The sequence below is a fragment of the Meleagris gallopavo genome, chromosome 7, assembly GCF_905368555.1.
Source record: "Meleagris gallopavo chromosome 7, MGAL_WU_HG_1.1, whole genome shotgun sequence".
Lineage (NCBI taxonomy): Eukaryota > Metazoa > Chordata > Aves > Galliformes > Phasianidae > Meleagris > Meleagris gallopavo.
The window spans coordinates 30349208-30367216 of record NC_139410.1 but is presented as its reverse complement, the minus strand read 5'-3'; the positions used below and the strand labels follow the sequence as shown (position 1 = coordinate 30367216).

The window sequence follows — 18009 nt, the reverse complement described above, 5'->3', positions numbered from 1 at the left end:
TTGATGACTTCTTTAAATGTATTGCCAGCATGTTTTTATGTTAGTTGCCTTTTGTCAGTTCTGTTACCAACTCAGCAGCTCCCTCAATCTGCAAGCAAAGGTGAACCTCAAAGAGAAACTGCATTCAGCCTGACACAGTCTAATATTGCTCTGGTGCTCTGAGCATTCCACTGATTCTCCTCTCACCTCTCGGCTGAGTCTGACGTCCCAGTCCTCATCTACAAATCCCTAATTTGGTTACTGTGCATCTACTTTAAGGGCAACCAAGAACCTTCATCCACCGATCTCTAGGGTCAGCATTACAGAACAAATTTCTGCCAGCATTGCTACATTAATGTACACTGTGAAAACTGGGTAACTTCCAGCCAATACTGCTGTACCAATAAATGCCTGATGCAATTGCATTTATGCCACCAGAGCAGCACATTTGTCGGCTTAGTTTGCACCTTTCAAAAACGTGCCATAACAGAGAAAAACCACAGTGGCATGGAAAAACATGGAAAAGGCAGGTGCTCCATAGCAAACAGAGCCAAGGCCAATGCCTGTGGACACACTGCAACTAAGGCTCTGTGAGAACACAGAGATCCAAGAAATCTTTAGAACAGTTCCAGTCCATGTGCTCCCATTCCTCCCTTCACATCAGACACTTTTCGTGATGTCTCAACCTTTTGGTGCACAAAGAAAATTGCAGACCCTGGGAGTTTCACATGCTATGAAATCATTATATTATTTACAAAATATTTTGAGAGTTTCTGGAGAGAGAAGTCCTATATAAAGGCAGAACAATAGTAATTGCATAAGTCACACATATACAGCATTACACAGTTCCTCAAATGTCCTTCCTCCCCAAACACACTCTGCATAAGATGAAATACAACTTTATAACACTAAAAAAAAAAACCAAAAACAACGTGTCTTAATACTACATTAAAAATTCACGGTCCCATTTGAAGTCTAAAGGGGAAAACCTGAAGGGAATCTAAAAGGGAAAATAAGGCCCAGAACTGCATATGGCCACTTCAAAGCTGAAGAAAAATATGAGTTCTTTGCCAAAGAGGCAAAGAACTGAAGGATAACAACACAAGTTAATTTGCCATTCCGATACCAATTTCTGACTCACTGCTCAGAGGCAGTCTGTGTGTTACACCAGGTATTTTCAACTCTTGCATCAATTTAAGATGATACTACAATTTGGCTCACAGCCAGAAAGTGGCAAGTGAAATAACGTTCCAGTACTTGCACTGTGAACACACAGCTGGCTTCAAAGGGAAATGGACTAATTCTACTTCATTTCCCTTCTTCAGTGTGTGTTTAAAGAGCTTTGGTGTGCTGAAGGAAATCGACCAAAATTCATTAGTTTCCTTCTGATTCAGTTCGTTGCTGTTGGAATGGGAAACAGGGACGGCAGGATCCTACACAATTTCCTTTTGACGTAGACTTTAAGCCAATTCTGCTCTCACTCGTGCACACACAAATCTTCACTAATGATGCCTGTATTTAAATGCAGCACCTCACAAAGCTGGCTACAATGTATAAAGCCAACAAAAGGAAAAATAAATATTAAAATAAAAGTACCCGGTTTGACTTGATTCCATTGATGTCTTTTGCCAATTGTGAGAAACTATGCATAACAGAAAGAAACTCAGAAGATCAAGAGATGAACTAGAAAGAAATGAAAGAAAGAGAAGGGGAAAAAATCAATAGAAATTGAAAAGAAAGAAAAAAGAAGAGAATCATTTTATAAATGTATCATACACATTATTTGCTATTCAACGAAAAAAAATAGCAAACTGAAATACCAATTGTAAATGGCTAAACTAAACCCAGGCATTATTCTTTCTTTTTTTTTTTTTTTTTTTTTTTTGAGGTGATTTATGAAATAGAAACATGAATTTTAAATCAGTTAGTCTGGACAGTAAGTTTTTCCTCTCATGCATAAACAGACTTCTCAGTGTTGTTCTTCAGAGCTCATGTCATATTTACACGAGCCTTTCCAAGGTTACTGGAAGCAATTGGGTTTCAAGTGATTCCAGGCTGTATTCTGTTCAGTTTAAGGCCAAAATATTTGAGACACAAAGCCAGAACGCCCATTGTTCCAAAGCAAACCTAAAATTACCACCTAAGCAGAAAATGGCTTGTGACAAACAAAGGAAGAAAGCTACGAAGTTCATAATAAGATCATGGCTTGAGTTGAATCAAATTGGAACAACATGTAAAAAATGTTTTATCCTTTTATTTTTTTTTGTAACTGCAGTGAAGAAAAAGAAGTGTTATTGCTGAGTTGAAGAGTCTTCCCAGTTTCCACCATCATAATTTAAATCATGAATGAACTTACGACACTGCTTTCCCCTAGCAATTATGAATACATGGGGTTGAAGCAGTATATTGCACAGAAAATGATTCCAGACACGGAATCAACCAAAAAGCTTTTAAAATAGAAACACTGAGTCTGAGAAGTCAGGAGCAATACTCTCTCTGAGAAACTACAAGCTCTCTGATGTTGCAAAAGACTTTGCATTACCTGTGGAGTGAGTTAAAACAAAGTTATTTTTCTTTGCTATTCTAGGTTAATTTCCAGTCTTCCAGACCACAAGGCCAAAATTAGAAATGCTATTCAACCTACTGTAGAAGAAATTATATGACATTCATGACTTATAAAGATTGAAAGTTTGATACAGAAACAGTGGAATAGCTACAATAACACAGAAAACCTGTTCTCTTTGTGCGTACAACTTATTGTCTTATTCAGAGTCAAAGGTTGAACATTTAATCCCTATCTTTAGCTGTAATTAATGAATACTGAATGGCAAGAAATCAATCACCGCTTGTAGATGATATCACAGGTAAACAAATGAAATGAGGGTCTTTTACAGCTCAAACATCCAAAGTAAAAACCAGCTTAATTTGGCACTTTTCTCATTTGTCTTGGTTAGCGTACTTCAAATTGGTTTCAAAGTACAAGAGAGTAGATGATATGTAGACAACTCTCAATCAGATCACTGAGTATAACATTTTCTTAATCATTTCTTGTTTGCTGCATTTATTTCTCTGTTATGATTATTCTTGCTTGCTACATAGATTACACTAAAAAGTTTGCTTGTTTGTTTTGTATTCCCTTTGCAAAATCTGCATTCTCCTTCTTCCTGTTTCCTCAGTTTTGTTCTCTCTCATACAGAGCCATCTCTTTTTGTTCCTGTTGTGCATGCATATTGTATTTCATCTGGTGATATCTTAGCATTTAAATTTCCCTCCAAGTAAAGTATTGTGGATAAAACCATTTTCTAAATGTATCTGCACCTCTAACAGAGATAAAATCTTCATTTTTACTTCAGAAATATACCGGCAAAAAATTCCGGTAAAACCTCCTCTTCATTTCTAATTCCTAAGATTCCTGGACTGTTTCTTTGAAAATAAAAGTAAAATCCAAAATGAGAAATGCAGTTCAATAACTTAACCAACCACAGAGACAGAGTTACTATTTACAAATGGGAGTTAGTGTATGCAAGCAGAATGTGGCTCTTGAAGATCTAACAGGAAAAGAAAACATCCTTTGATTTATATCAGAGATGTCTGTAAAATTTCAAATAGCGAAAATCTGAGGGACTGATTATATTGCAGCAATAGGGAGAACACAGCAACAGAGGAACACCTGCACCCAGAGCCATTCTTTGACAGGTACCAACTGGCCCCGTCTGTCTGCAAACAAGACTTAATTTGCTATGGAAACCAATTCAGGCTGCCCAGTGGAGGGTCAAAAGTGAAAGGAAAGGAGTCAGAGGGCATTAGGCAGTGTGTATTGTGCAAATGCTTGTGCACACCTCCTGGACAACAAAGGCATGTTGTTTCCTCATCCATGGTTAAGAAAAGAGAGACAGGGATCAAGAATGCTGTGTAACATCACAGTGACCTTGGAAATAGGTACTCTGAAAATGCATGATGGTTAGTTGTAATCATATGCACAGACATATCACCTGCATTCAACAACCATACCACCTTTTTTACACACCACAAACTAGGAAAAGTTAGATTTGATATCTACAAACTTACTCTCACTCACAATTTTAATCTATGACCTGTCAATATTCCCCTGACTCCTTGCTTCTCCAGATATAAAATATCACAAACTACTATTCAACATTCTCAACTGTATGTATGGCTCCCTAAGCATGAGGTTAAGAATTTTGATATTACATTAAAAAATGTATTTCCCAATTCAATGACAAATGTACTTGCTGTAGTAATTGTGTCCAAATGAAGAAAAATGAGTCTTTTTCAGTGGAAAGCCATTTAATGGAAGCGGACGTATTAAAATCTTCTCCTGTTCAATCACGGATTAAGCAGCTGTCTATTTATCAGGGCTATAGAAAAACTACAAACAGAATCTAGTCTATTATTATGTATTAAAAAGTGAGCTTTATGTATGAGAATGCCCTCACTTGCTTCACTGTACCAGTTCAAAAAACGCAATTTTAAGTTACTGAGAAATGTGGAGAAATCACATTAAATGCTTCCATTATCAGGACCAAGTGTACCCTCTTATAACTTCTATGGGAAAACTGCTTTGAAGTGCAAATCCCAGCATTAGTTTAAATGACTAGAACAGAATGCAAAACAATGCTTCAGCAACATTTAGGAAAAAATATTTTAAATCTACCTTCATTTGTTTGTTTAATATCTATGTCTCTGGTTCTAGCAAGACGGGCTAACTGCAACACTTACAAACTTTGCTGATATTAGGCGAAGATTGGAGCAATGGAGTCATGCCCATATTAGCCCAGGCCCGTTGTTTTTAAAATGTATTAATGCCTCCAAAGACCACGCTGTGGTTTCTACGCTATCTCACAATAAAAGAAAGAAAAATCTAATGCTTTCAGCTTTTTCATTTTCATACAGTTTGAACTGCAAGAACTTTTATGCACCTTTATTGATGTCAACCTCATGATCATGCATTAGTTTTTTCCTATATTACAGAATCATAGAATGGCCTAGGTTGAAAAAGACAGCAAAGATCATCTAGTTTCAATCCCCCTGCCGTGGGCAGGGTCACCAACCATTAAAACAGCTGCCCAGGTTATTTCAGAGCAGGAAAAAAGAGAAAAGAAGCAAGAAGACGACTTACTCTTGCACTCCTCTTTCTCCCTTTGTTGGTAAAAATTATCAGTAAGTTAACATAAATGCCTTTCTCATAGCATCCCATCTGTACGCTCTTGGAAAAATCAATCTGGATTTGTTCAAAACAAATTGCTCTTTTAAATGCTCAGTTAAAAATCTTTTACTAAGGTTCAGGTTTTCTTTTTTTTTTTAAACAATGATAGATATCAAAATGATTTGATATCACATAATTATGAAAATGTTGTATTGCAAAACAATCCCAACCAGATGCAGTAACTTGTACCCAAGAGTGACTCAAATCTACATCATTTACTGCCACAGTAGTGCCATAAATAAACTCTGCAATCATGAAAAGATGACAGAAGTGCAGTACATAGTAGATAAATGCACACTGAGCTTCCTGGCCAGTCTCTGTCCTATGATCATAGACTGGTTTGGGTTGGAAGGGACATCAAAGACCACATAGTTTCAACTCCCTGCGATGGGCCCACTAGACCAGTTTGCCCAAACCCCCATATCCAACCTGGCCCTGAACACTTCCAGGGAAGGGCATCCACAGCTTCTCTGGGCAGCCTGTGCCAGTGCCCCACCACCCTCATGGTAAAGATTTTCTTCCTAATGTCTAATTTAAATCTATTTTCTTTTAGTTTAAAGCTGTTACTTCTTGTCCTGTCACTACACTCCCTGATAAACTGTCCCTCCCTCTTTTCATGTAGCTCAGGATAGAGTTGGCTTTCTGGGCTGCAACCACACACTGCTAGTTCACATTAAGTGTTTCATCAACCAGTACTTCCAAATCCTTCCCCACAGGGCTGCTCTCAATCCATTCATTGCCCAGCTTGTATTTGTGCTTGGGATTGCCCCAACACAGGTGCAGGACCTTGCACTTGCACTTGGTGAACATCATGAGATTTGCACAGGCCCACCTGTCAAGCCTGCCTTCTCTGGACAGCATTCCTTCCCTCTAGCAAGTCTCAACTGCACCACACAGCTTGGTGTAGTCTGCAAATGTGCTGAGGGTGCACTCAGTCAGACTGTCTGTGTCACCAACAAAGAAGTTAATGAGTGCTGGTCCCAACACCAAGCCCTGATGAACACGATTCATCACTGGATGCCCCCTGGACATCAAGCCATTGACTGCAAATCTTCGAGCGCAACCATCCAGCCAATTCCTTATCCACCAGATGTTCCACCTGTCAGATCCACGTCTCTCCAATTTAGAGACAAGGATGTTGTACAGGACAGTGTCAAATGTTTTGGCTTTGCTATTGAAATATATTTACATGCCAATGGCCCAGCTAAAATTATAAACTGGACAGATGCACACAGTATATCATTTATCTTATAATCTGGCTGTTGCTGGTGTAATATCTAAGTAAGAATTCAGGACAAGTTTTCCCTCTTTAAAAAAGAAAAAGATCTAAGAGGAAAAAACAAATTTCCTTCTTTGAGGCTATATGTCACTATACAACTGTTAGAGCTTGTATTTAACACTAACCAGTCCAGCTGGCTTCTTTGCTTTTGCAACAGTCTTCACAGCTTCCTTCAGTTATTTTCTATGGTCTTCCTTTGGCTTGCCATGTTTATAGCGCTAGGAAAGGAAGAAACAAAGCAATTGTAAAGCTTGTTAAGAAGTAGTTTATGTACTATTAAAGGTGACCTCCCCACTTCCAGTTCTATTTGTTCTTCCTTCCCAAAGTGGGTCAAATCTTTCCATTTAAAATCTGAGCACTCTTTAGCAGTCAGATCTCTGAGAAAAGTATCCAAAGCTAAGTCCTCATCTGTCCCAAGCTTCTGAAAAGCTTATATTCACATTCTAAAAAGCCAAAGGATCACCACACAGCAGTTAGAAATCTACAAATGTACTATGATGCAACACTAATCATGGCAATGCATAGTGGCAGTCTCTAAGTGAAAAAAAACTTAAGATGCACATCTCAGAATGACTCACACTACAGAGAAACATGCCTTTGCAAACAGCTGTACTATACAAGTACTGCCTATTAACTCTTTCTCATTTGTTCATCATACAGCACTCCAGTGGAAATATTAATCCTTATCTATATTATATTCTTTAGAGCATTTCCTGTTGTGTTTCAATAAGGTCAGCCAGGTTAGTTTACACTCACAGAGCTTTGCTAACCTGGATGATTGTCTGAAATGGATAGGGGTGCATCTGTATCAGTGCTTCAGTCTGAGGATGTGGTTTCACGCTGAACTTTGGTGTAAATGCAGGTTACCACAGAAGCTATGCGGTAGCTTGCTTTCCTTAAGAGAAAGTACTTTTTTTCTTTTAGAGAGTACACTGGACAGCCAGCCTCTAGTAGTTGCACAGGTAGAAAGGGCTACCACCCTATAAAATATTAAATAATTATGGAAAATTTACATATCCATACATTTTTTTATTTGTAAAAAAGAGATGGGATATCACAGGTTAATTATCCTGTCTATCTGTTACCATCTGAACCATATACTTAACATCTTATCACCTATAAAAACAGCTAAATGTAGCAAAGAAACATCGACAGTAAGATAAAGAACTAAGCTAGAAGTTCCTTGTGCGCTCCCCACAGTTTATAACATCCTAAAGTTTATAGATGTCTACAAGTTTGCTCAACAGACAAGGGTGAGAAGAAGTACAGCAGAAAAAGCAGCTGCAGCTTGTACAGCATACAGCTAACATTGATGTCCCCAGAACTGCAGGTGAGCGTTTTACTTAAACACATTGGTTGCTCAGGATAGAAAATTAATATCATGTTCTCCCTGCTCTCTCTGGAAGAAACAAACAAAATGCTTCTAGAACTCATGCTTGCCTCACATAAAAACATAAAATGTTAAGTTAGCAATGTGAGCTGTTCAAAAATGAAGGCCCAGGTCTTACAGAGATGTGATAAATTTGGCACTGTATATCACCCCCGCTACCTGAATATGAGAAGAACTTTAATTTCTGGGTGTTCAGACCATTCTGAAAATATTATTTCAATTCCATATAAACTAATTAATTTCAATGCCAAATATTACATTTGTGATTCTGTTCGGATCAAATTTAAAATTTCTACTATTTCTGACACATGTGAGCCATCCAAAATGACCACCAGCGCAGAAATTTAAATGATAAGAGTACATCTTCATTTTTTCCCCTGAAATTAAAATGAACAACCTGCTTTATTTTAAAACTGAGGAAAGGAAAATCATATAAACTCAGAATAAATAAATATAAACAAAATGTTTGCAATTAAAAGAAATTCAGAACAGAATATATCTCTTAACTCAGAATTTTCTGAGTATCTTTGTCTAAAGTCCCTATCAAATAAAATTTCATTTTTCTTGTGATGGCAAAAGAAAAGGCTGAAGTCATACCTAATCCAAATTACACCATCCTACTGAGATGGAATTATCTCAGTTTACGGGAGAGGATTGATCCTAATGGTGTCTGCCTGAAGCTTCCAGGTAGAGAAAAGCTTGAGCTATAATGGTAGTGTGCAGAATGACCCATATTGCCTTTTGGCTAAGTGCTACTTCTAGCAAGCTTTAGAAGTTTATCATCACTATATGGTAATTATGACTTTTCTCGGACACAAAGAATTATGGCTTTTATCACTAGCTCATGCCAAATCTGAGTTCTTAAAAGAAATCAGCCCAAAGCAGGTGCACAGAGCTGTCAGACCTTGAAATTTGTTTTGAAACCAACCACCTGTTAGTGTAATTGTGTAGCTGTTTTTCCTGGCTTATGGGATTTTAGTTCAGCTGTTGTTCTCATGCAAACGCTTATTTCCTCTAGGAATCAGCCTGTCTGTTTACGCAAACTTACAAATTTCTGTGTGACTGTCTTCAAGCCTGATTCAATGCATACATGCACAATGTCTGTTGTAGCACCTTTACTCAATAATACACTTTATTTACAAACTAGCTCACACTGCTTTAGGAAAATGTCTGAAAAGCAGCATGTACCATCCTGTTTGTCACACTGAATCACTTAGATGACTCGACTCTGTTTCTTGTTTGTTTTAGACAGCAACAAAGAACTTGCAGTGAATAATCTCAAAGATCAGATTTTATGTGGGTGCCTGACTCACATTTTACTGATAACACTGTTCCTGCAGCTGAAAGAAAGTTCTTAGTCAGGATTTCTACTGAAACCTGTTTCTAAAGGTTTACAGCTTCACCCAAAGCCAACTCTCGGTTAGAAGTTATCAAAGACACTCAGTGCACAGGAATACTTAATCAAAAAATCTGATGGAAAAAGTCTGCTTCCGTGTGAGATAAAAGTGTAAAAATTATTATCAGAAAGATGATAGTTTAAGATGCTTTTTGTAAATGAGCAATAGCGTCTAAGAAATAACAATGGGCTTGCACTTAAGGGGCTAGTCAGAACTGCGGTTCCTTTATGCTCCAGATTGCTGTTTTCAGCCTCCTTTGGACAGGAGCCACCTCAGAAAAAGAATTGGGCACTTGGGTCAAAACAATAGATGAGCTGTTCACGGAACGTCTCCGGGCACACTCATTCCGAGTCATCCTGCAGCTCCACACTGCCCTCCAGGGAAGGCTGTCACCAAAGTCACGAAGTATCCCTCAGGTTCCCTCACTCGGAGATTATTCCTTAGGAATGCACATAAAGCGAGTAAGAAAAATATAGCTGACGTGAACATATTCAGAAGCTATTTCCTGACATAAAATCGGTAAAAGATAAATTATAAAGATTAAATATTCCACGTGTTCTTATTCATGCACAGATAACTGCTATCCAAACGCCTTTCTCAAGCAGCATATAAAGGAAACGATAAACAATTTATGGGTAATAGTTCATAAATAGATGCAGTGCTGCATATCCAGTGGGCACAGATATTTCATAGTGAAAGACATGATTACTAGGTTTATGCAAGACATGAAATGTGAGTTGTTAGCAGCTATTCAGAATCATTTTGGGGCACAATAAACTGTTGACGAGATTTATTCTATTTAAATGTATTGCCCATCCCCGACTGTAGTGCATGTTGTCTTGCTTTTATCAGAAGGAATCCTTTTAAAATGCACTGAGAAACTCAGTTGTTTATCATTGTCTTAACTTAAAAAGACTACATCTTTGTATAGAGTTCTGTTAAAAGAAATCCTGCTTATCATAATCACGTACTTCCACAAAGTTCCTGTTTTTTTAGAAGTCTTATTAATTGCAAATGTTGTTTACTAGAGGAAAACCGTGATTGAACCTCTGAAACAAAGAGAATAGTTGCAACTTTAATCCTTTCAATAAGCCTTTGTTTCCCATTGACTAAAAACTTCCTAAAGGAAGTAGAGCTGCGAAAATCCAGGAAGGAATTAGATTTGCCAAATTCTGTTCCTACTTGGATTTAGATGCAAAGCCTTTGTTGCTCATTGTACAAATGTTTGAGCAAAAAAAGAATGATCAATGTATTAAAAAATATATTTTTGCCAGGGTTGAAATTTATAAATAGAAGAGCTTTCTTTAACCACTGAGAACTATGTATTTTTTTTTTCCTTTTTGTTATCTAAGAGGAATATGGGTTGTGGCCTGCTGAGAATCATAGAACATGGATACATAAATTAATATGGAAAGGAAAAATCAAGTGCAACCTCTTACTTAATATAAGCATGCTTTGTAGCTTTCAAAAGAAGAGAAATCTTCAAAATCCCTTTCCATGACAACAAGTAATTGCATACTGGAAAGTACACTACTGTGGCAATAAAGCTGAATTCCCAGAAGACCTCTCAGAGACACTACCAATTTGTTTTGTATTTTTTTCCACATGCTCCCGTTAACTCTGTACCACTTTGTGCTCTTTGGGTTTTAACTAGCCAAACAACATAGAGCCTAGGTAAATATACTCTCACTTAGTCCATAGGCCACAAGCCTTTTTAATTTCTTAGGTAAAAATAACATAATGCAATTCTTATCTCCTTCCCATCAATACAGTTCATATTTAACTGACAGTTTCTTGAAAATCAAAGATACTTGAGCAACCATTTTTGCAAAGTGCTACATAAGAATAGATTGTGGAAGGTGCTGCCTACTGTCAACTTCTCATGATTTCAGTGGAATTGTTGTATAGCATGTGGCCTCAGCTCTTAAGTAAAATCATCACTATATTTTAACAAAAGTATGGCAGAAGTTTGGCAAGGCTCAGTTGCAACACTGAACTGGAAAGGCTATACTACGAGTTCCAGGAGCCAACAGCAGACAAAGAAATGCTATGGTTAACATCATATCCACGTTCTGTTTACTGCTAGCTCAAACTATCCAGGGGGGATGGTGATCTTCAGTGTAAGCAGAAACAAATGCCTCTGGATCCCTAGTGAGACACAAACACCCTCGTAACATTAGTAAGACAGACATACCTATATCTTATGTTTAGGATATTGCAGGTGTTAATGCCTAAGTTTCAAGGATATATGGAATATTTACCAAGACTTAAAGATTTTCCTGTGTGTTAATAGAAATGTGTGGAGTACATCCCCCAAACCACCACACAGTGTTAGATTAGATTAAATTGTAGCTACAGAGAGAGGAGCAGGACTTCTGCACCTCAGTCTTCATCACAACATTTGACAAGCTCCTCTCTCCCTTTAAGATAGAAAAAGCAGTTTTAATTTAAACTACAAACTGTGGACCAGGTCTCAGCGTGGCTTTGCGATTCACTATATGCCTGAGGGATAAATTATTTAGCATTAGCACATGGTATGTCATGTCTTGTTACTTAAGTGGACTATGGCTCCCATCCAGCCATCCCCTCGGGGCCCCCCGATTGGCTGCGGGTGATGTCATCTCCATTTGGTAATCCTTGGAAGCCCCAGGGACAGTGCTGGCGGCTGCAGGTCTCCCAGCCCCTCCGCACTGGGCCTGGCTTGGCTCCTGCTTACCACTCCAAGGTTCACTGCAGGTACTGCCCCAATTAAGTGATTTTCAATAACGGTGCAGCGAGACAGAAGGTGCAGCAGATGAGCTGCAGCACTGTCACGTAGTATTTTATTTCCGTAACTGGAAAGTTATAATACATTTAGCAAGAGAGATATGGCAAAACAAGTTTCTGCTACAGACCCAAATTACATCAAGAATTTGAGGGGTTCATTTAAACAAATCTGAAATAAATATTATCAGGAAATTAATAATTTTGTTTGTCTTTGGTGTATTGTAGAATTTTTTTTCAAAAACCTGTTTTAGCACTGCAAGGCAAAGGAAATGACCCAAGAGGATGAATTCTGGAAAATGTTTCTTCTGAAAGTTTGGCAATGGAATAATTAATTAAAGTGCCCCCTAAGTGGCTATATTTCATTTTCAGTTAACACCCCCATTAAGTTAAAAGGGTTTTTTCCTTCAGAACCACCTTCAGGTTATTTGTCCACGGAGGAAATACTCATTATGCTATTCACTACTGCAAGGTTCCCAGCATAAAACCAAGGGTTACAGGGTTGGTTTGCTGTTATTGAATTTTGCAGCAAAGGCAGCGAAATACCAAAGATTGCAGAGTACAGTCATGCAGATGGTACTTGATCCCTCAGTGATGAGGCACGAGATTTGCATCTGTTAGTTAAGGCTCAGCAGTGGTTCTGCTCAGCCTTGTGACACAAGTGACATGCTGCAAGAAATCCACATGCTTTGTTACTATTTAAATGGACTGCATGTTATCTAATTCTGTGTCTTCTGGTGAGTGAGTATGAGAACTAACTGTGGTTTGTCTCTTCTATTACTGGATTTTTATTACTTGCAATAGTGTTTTCCATGAGAAGAAAGGACTCTGTGAAAGCTAAGTGGACTTGTAGCTGTGAAGTACGTAATTCTGTGAAACGGAGGGAGAAGGGGAACTTTGCGAGGGGATTCCCACCAGAAGAAAGGCTGAACCGATGCAGAACAGATCGCTGTAAAATAAACAACTGTAGGGCAGGAAATGAAGAACTCTAATCGATACCGCAAGAAGGATTAGTTAGTCAAATGTGTGAGTTCAAAGCTACAGCTTAAATCAGGCTCGCTAACTCCCTCTTCTTTTCCTGCATAAAATAAACTAGCTCTGGCCATAGGATTCAGCAGCTGCTCGCAACTTCGATTGTAGGCATTTTGAAAGCTGGCACCTGCAGCCATCCCCAGCCTCAAAACTGCAGCACTGAGTTAAGCACCCAGCTGAAGGGAAACACCTGGATTTGCTCTTACGTTCATTCTCCAGAAATGACCAGAGCTACTTTGGGTCTTAGCTAACTAATAATAGAGGACCAGGAGTAGCAGGAAGAGAGGAGCTTAACCTATCGGGCTAAGATGGAACAAAAAAACACTTTGGTTCAGCTTCTGAGCCAAACCCATCGTGTTAGCAGCAGCGTGCCCACCATGCCAGCTCAGCCTGACGTTTTACCTCAGGTCACAAGGGCCAGATGGCACAGCAGGGCAAACGGGGACCAAACCCACCTGCTGCCCAGCGCCAGTGCTGTGCTCCAGAGCAGCGCACCTCTGCTGAGGCGTGACAGATTTCAATGCTGTATGTGGCTGCTGGAGCTGCTGAACCCCGTCAGGACAGCAGCGAATTTGTGAAACAATCACTGTTTCGGCTGTTTCTCGCCTTAAGGGAGGCAAGCAAAAACTTTCGCGGTGCCCGCCACCCTGAGGGACGCCGCAACTACTCAGCCACGCTGAGGCAGCTCGCGCCGCCCACAAGCAGCCGTTAATCACCAACGGCTGCAGCTCGAGTCTCGCGATAATCTCGCCGACCGCGCGAAGCACGCGGCACGTTCTCGCGAGAGCTAGGTGCGGGGAAGCGGTGGGGGGCCGAAACGAGGCGTGCTGGGCCGTGAGGTACCGCAGCGAGATGCCGAGCGCCGCGGGTCGCGGCCAGGGCAAGGACCGCCGCCCGGACAATGAAGAGCAGCCGGCGGCCGATGTGGGTCTCCGTTGGGAGCGAAGGGGGGAAGGGGCGAGCGCGGCGTCAAGGTCCCCAGTCCGCTGAGAGTGAAGGGAGCGTGCCCGGTGCGGCGCGGCTCGGCTCGGAGCTGGCTGCGGGGCCGGGTGGCGTTCCGTAAGGTGGGCGGGTCGGGCCCCGGCGAGGAGCCCGCGGGCAGAGCTGCCGCTTGTTTGTCCTGCTCTCCCCCTCGCTGGGCGCTGTCAGTGGGTGCTCGGCTGAAGAGCCTCGCCCCTTTCCCGTCGTACGGTGTGTCCCGAGCTCGCGGGCCTCCTGCGTGTCGCCGAGAAGCGTGGCAGGAGCGCCGTGCCCCTGTGCCCTGTCAGCAGAGCGCCGAGCTGCAGGCACGGCCCGGCTGCGTGCTCACAAGCAGGCCTCAATGGCTGCTGCTGGCGTGGCAGGAGGTTGAGCTTGAATGTCTCGGATCAGCGCCTAGAAGCCGTGGGTCCCTATTTCTTCAAGAATAAAGATAATGGAAATCAGTTCGTTTCACTATAAAGTCAGTCTTGCTTTCTTTTGAAAGGTCGAATGTGTATCAGCAACAAGGAATTCTCATCATAGGTGGCTTCTGTAAAAATTTGTATTTGGACCACGGTTAAGCAGAAGTAATATAGCCAGGAACCCCAGTGGAAGCATTTAGAATGATGTTATGTTCGTTTACTGGGTAGAACAAAATAAATGAGTGGTTTTTTTTTATTATTTGGAAGCGCATGGGCTTAGAGTTGGAAACTAAATATGGAATTGAGATCCTTTTAATTAATAGACCCCACCCCAATGTCTTCCATAACAGATTTTGTTAGTAGTCTGTCAAGTTTGCTTGTACTGTCATGGCAGTCTGCTGGTTTTCTTAGTGTGCCTGAATATTGGATATTGAATATTGGAATGAAGTGCTCAGTAGTGGATCTTCTTCCATGGCTCTTCATTGCATTTTCAAGAGTATGCTCTTCATACAGGCATTTGTACTAACTTCTGTGTAGTGAATAGTGATCCTAATGTGCGTTTCCTTTTGGAATTTTTGTTGGAGGGCACAATTTTTTTGCTAATGTCTTTGAGAATACACTGTCCCCGAAATACAACTTCTTAACTGAAATATTTTCACTAATTGTTTTGTATTACCTCAGTTAACTAATGATTTTGTTCATCCTTTTGTGTGTGCTTCTTTGATACATGTTTCTTACCTTTCCTTAGGATTATGCAAAAGAAAGATATGGAGTGTCATCAATGATACAATCCCAAGAGAAACCAGGTCAGTTTGAAAAAAAAAAAAGTATTTAAAGAAGAAGGTGGTAAAAAAGTGACCTATTGGATGTGTTCACTACTTGTTTGAAAAATCATTTACCAGACTCTCTCATTCAGATCCTTCTGTCATTCTTTCCCCTTATTTGAATATGCTTGGCACTTGTGAGATTGCATTTGGAGTGCTGTGTCCAGATTTGAGCTCCTTGCACCTTGAGTGCAAGGAGAACACTAATGTGTTGGAGTCTGTCCAGCGGAGTGATGCCTGGTCAGGGACTGGTCAGGGACTGGAGCACAGGATCTCTGAGGGAGATTGAAGGAACTGGGTTTGTTCATCCTGGAAAGGGGGCAGCTGAGGGATGGTGATCTTGTTACTATCTAAAGCTGCTTATCAGAAGAACATAGAAAAGGTAAAGAAAGACTGGAAATTGTGTGGCATTTGGACTGGAGGTCAAGAAGACACAGGTTGCAACACAGAACGCACTGATAAGATAGAAGAAAAAGGTTGGATATCAGAGTTGATATAGAGAGAGTAAGGACCGTGCCCTACACAGCCTGTCAGTTTTTCTCTGACACTGCAGGTTTGACTCTCTTGTATTAAATTATTGTGGGGTTTTTTTTAATGATATACCGGGTCCTGGAGATGTCAGGGTTGTTTGCTTGTTGCTTAGAATAAGTTCTGCTATGGCTTGCTGCAACGGCTCATTCTGAGTAGATACATTAATATTTATGGGCTGTATAGTTATTCATACCACTGTGAATTCAGAGAATCTTCATTTCATAGTGATAGTAAATTGGGATTCAGAAAGACTTGTCAGCTATAGAACAGTGTCCCAGGTCAACATCCCAGGAAACAGTCTTCACATTATTCAGTTCATGAAACAGGAATGAGAAAAGATAGCAGTCTGGCTTCTGGTAAGTCTTTGGTAGTGGAATGTAAAAAAGAAACATCTTCTGTAACAAGGTTACAGAATGGTTGTTTTGGTTGACCTCTCAGAGAAATACAGAATGTAGGGAAGAGAAGCCACAAAAGCGATCATAGGTTGAAAATGACTAAAAAGAAACATTATGCAATGTTGTAGCAGAGCAAGAAAATCATTAAATACTGCGTTAACAGCCGTTATTGAATAAGATATGCATTAGTTGTCAAAGAAATGTAACTAAAGTTGAAATTCTGACAATGTTAGCCAGTTTAATTGCTGGCTTCTGTTGCCTTCAGGTGCTCCATTTCAATATGTTTAATTGCTAATAATGAGTTGTTTAGCCAGTTTGGCAAAGCGAAGGAAGTTCACTGGGGTCTAATGAGTGCAGGAAGAAGCAGAAATACAGCTGTCCATTCCATACTGAGTGTGGATAGATAGCACTTCAGTCACAGCGCAGAAGGTGTGATGACAAGGAAGAATTAACTACTCAAAGTTAGTATCTTACCAGTTTGACTACACTGCTGACTGTAAGCTGAAGTCCTGTTGGATCTTTTCACCCTGCACTCTTTTCCAATGGCATTTGGCTCACTAGAGTTTCTGTGAGCTTTGTCCCAGGTGCCAGTTTCACACCCTGTATCAGTAACTCTGTGTGAACCCCGAACCAGACAACTCAGATGAAGAATCAAATTCCCCTTTCTTGGAGGAAGTCTTCCATTGTCAACTCTCTCATGTTCAAAGGAAACATTCAAAAATGCTCCGCAGAAAAAAAATGTTGAGAAGGTAAATGGTAAAAGCTATGGGAAATAATATGAAAGGAGTGCTGCAATTAGGTTTGTTGTCTCCTCAATCCTCATTTAATAAAACAATTGTCAGCCAATGCATGGACAAGATTGATGAGGCTTTCCGTTGGGCATAAAATAAAAGCGACATTCCGTTTCTTTAGAAGGTGGTTACACTGAATGCCAAATAAGGTAATGATAAAAACCAAAATGCCAGCAATACAAATCAGCCCAGTGCCTTCCTCAAGGTTGATGCTCTTAAAGATTCAGGAGCTCCTGGCAGGGAGAGTTCTCACCAAAGGACTCATGGGAGAGTGTAGTCATCAATCACTTTCTGAGGGCTGAGTTTGTTGTCATTTCACTGTACTCATGGGTTCTTGTTTCTCTCCAGGCAAAATAAAGCTTTTTTCAGTTACAAAGTTTTTTGCATAGATGATCCACCCTGCACTACTGATCTCACACACATCTGTGCTTTTGTTCTTGGCCCACTTCTGTCTTCTAATGCTGGCTGCTCCACCTATCTGGTGTTCTTACTTCCCATTACATCATGTTTTTACAGTCCTTCCTGCCTTCTTGAGGCTATAATTGCTAGTAAAACTCCGTTTGCTTTTCCCTTTTGTCCATTCAGACCCATTGGTTTCATTTCTCCTCTTTCAAAGCTGCTTTCATCTTAATCTGCTGTTGGCTTTTAGGGTTCTTAATTAAACTTACCTTTCAGTTCTTTTATTCTAATTTACCCAATAATGTAATGATTCTGGACTGCAGAAATACTGATCGTACCTTTCAAAATTCTGTGATGTAGCTTAGATGAACTTAGAAAAAAAACTGGTAAGACAGCAGAGAATGTGTGTGTGTAAATGTACAACCCATAGAAGTTTCTGGATTTTTATTTTCCCATGAAAATGTTAGAGCTCTGAAAAAACCTGTCAGTTAGGTCATAAACGTGATTTAAAATGGCAGTGAAGGTGATATGGCATGAATATTGAATAGAGGCTGGACATGTTTGGTTTGATCTTTAATACCTGTGTTCCCATGTCTTCATTTCAACTGAAGCACAATTTT

The 18009-nt window shown here is 40.0% G+C and overlaps 1 protein-coding gene and 1 long non-coding RNA gene across 2 annotated transcripts in view; one reads left to right on the top strand and one right to left on the bottom strand.

Moving 5' to 3' along the window:
- Nucleotides 1–13865, bottom strand: part of LOC104911841 (uncharacterized) — a 73749-nt gene extending 59884 nt beyond the window's left edge. Inside the window, exons 1-2 of the long non-coding RNA XR_014884549.1 lie at nucleotides 13523–13865; nucleotides 6611–6703 (exon numbers count right to left, since the gene is read on the bottom strand). This is a non-coding gene — a long non-coding RNA (uncharacterized LOC104911841). The remainder of the gene's footprint in view (nucleotides 1–6610; nucleotides 6704–13522) is intronic.
- DARS1 (aspartyl-tRNA synthetase 1) overlaps nucleotides 13825–18009 on the top strand; it is a 35960-nt gene continuing 31775 nt past the window's right edge. Inside the window, exons 1-2 of the mRNA XM_010714025.4 lie at nucleotides 13825–13991; nucleotides 15198–15255. Coding sequence (XP_010712327.2) covers nucleotides 13920–13991; nucleotides 15198–15255 — 130 coding nt within the window. The 5' untranslated portion in view covers nucleotides 13825–13919. The remainder of the gene's footprint in view (nucleotides 13992–15197; nucleotides 15256–18009) is intronic.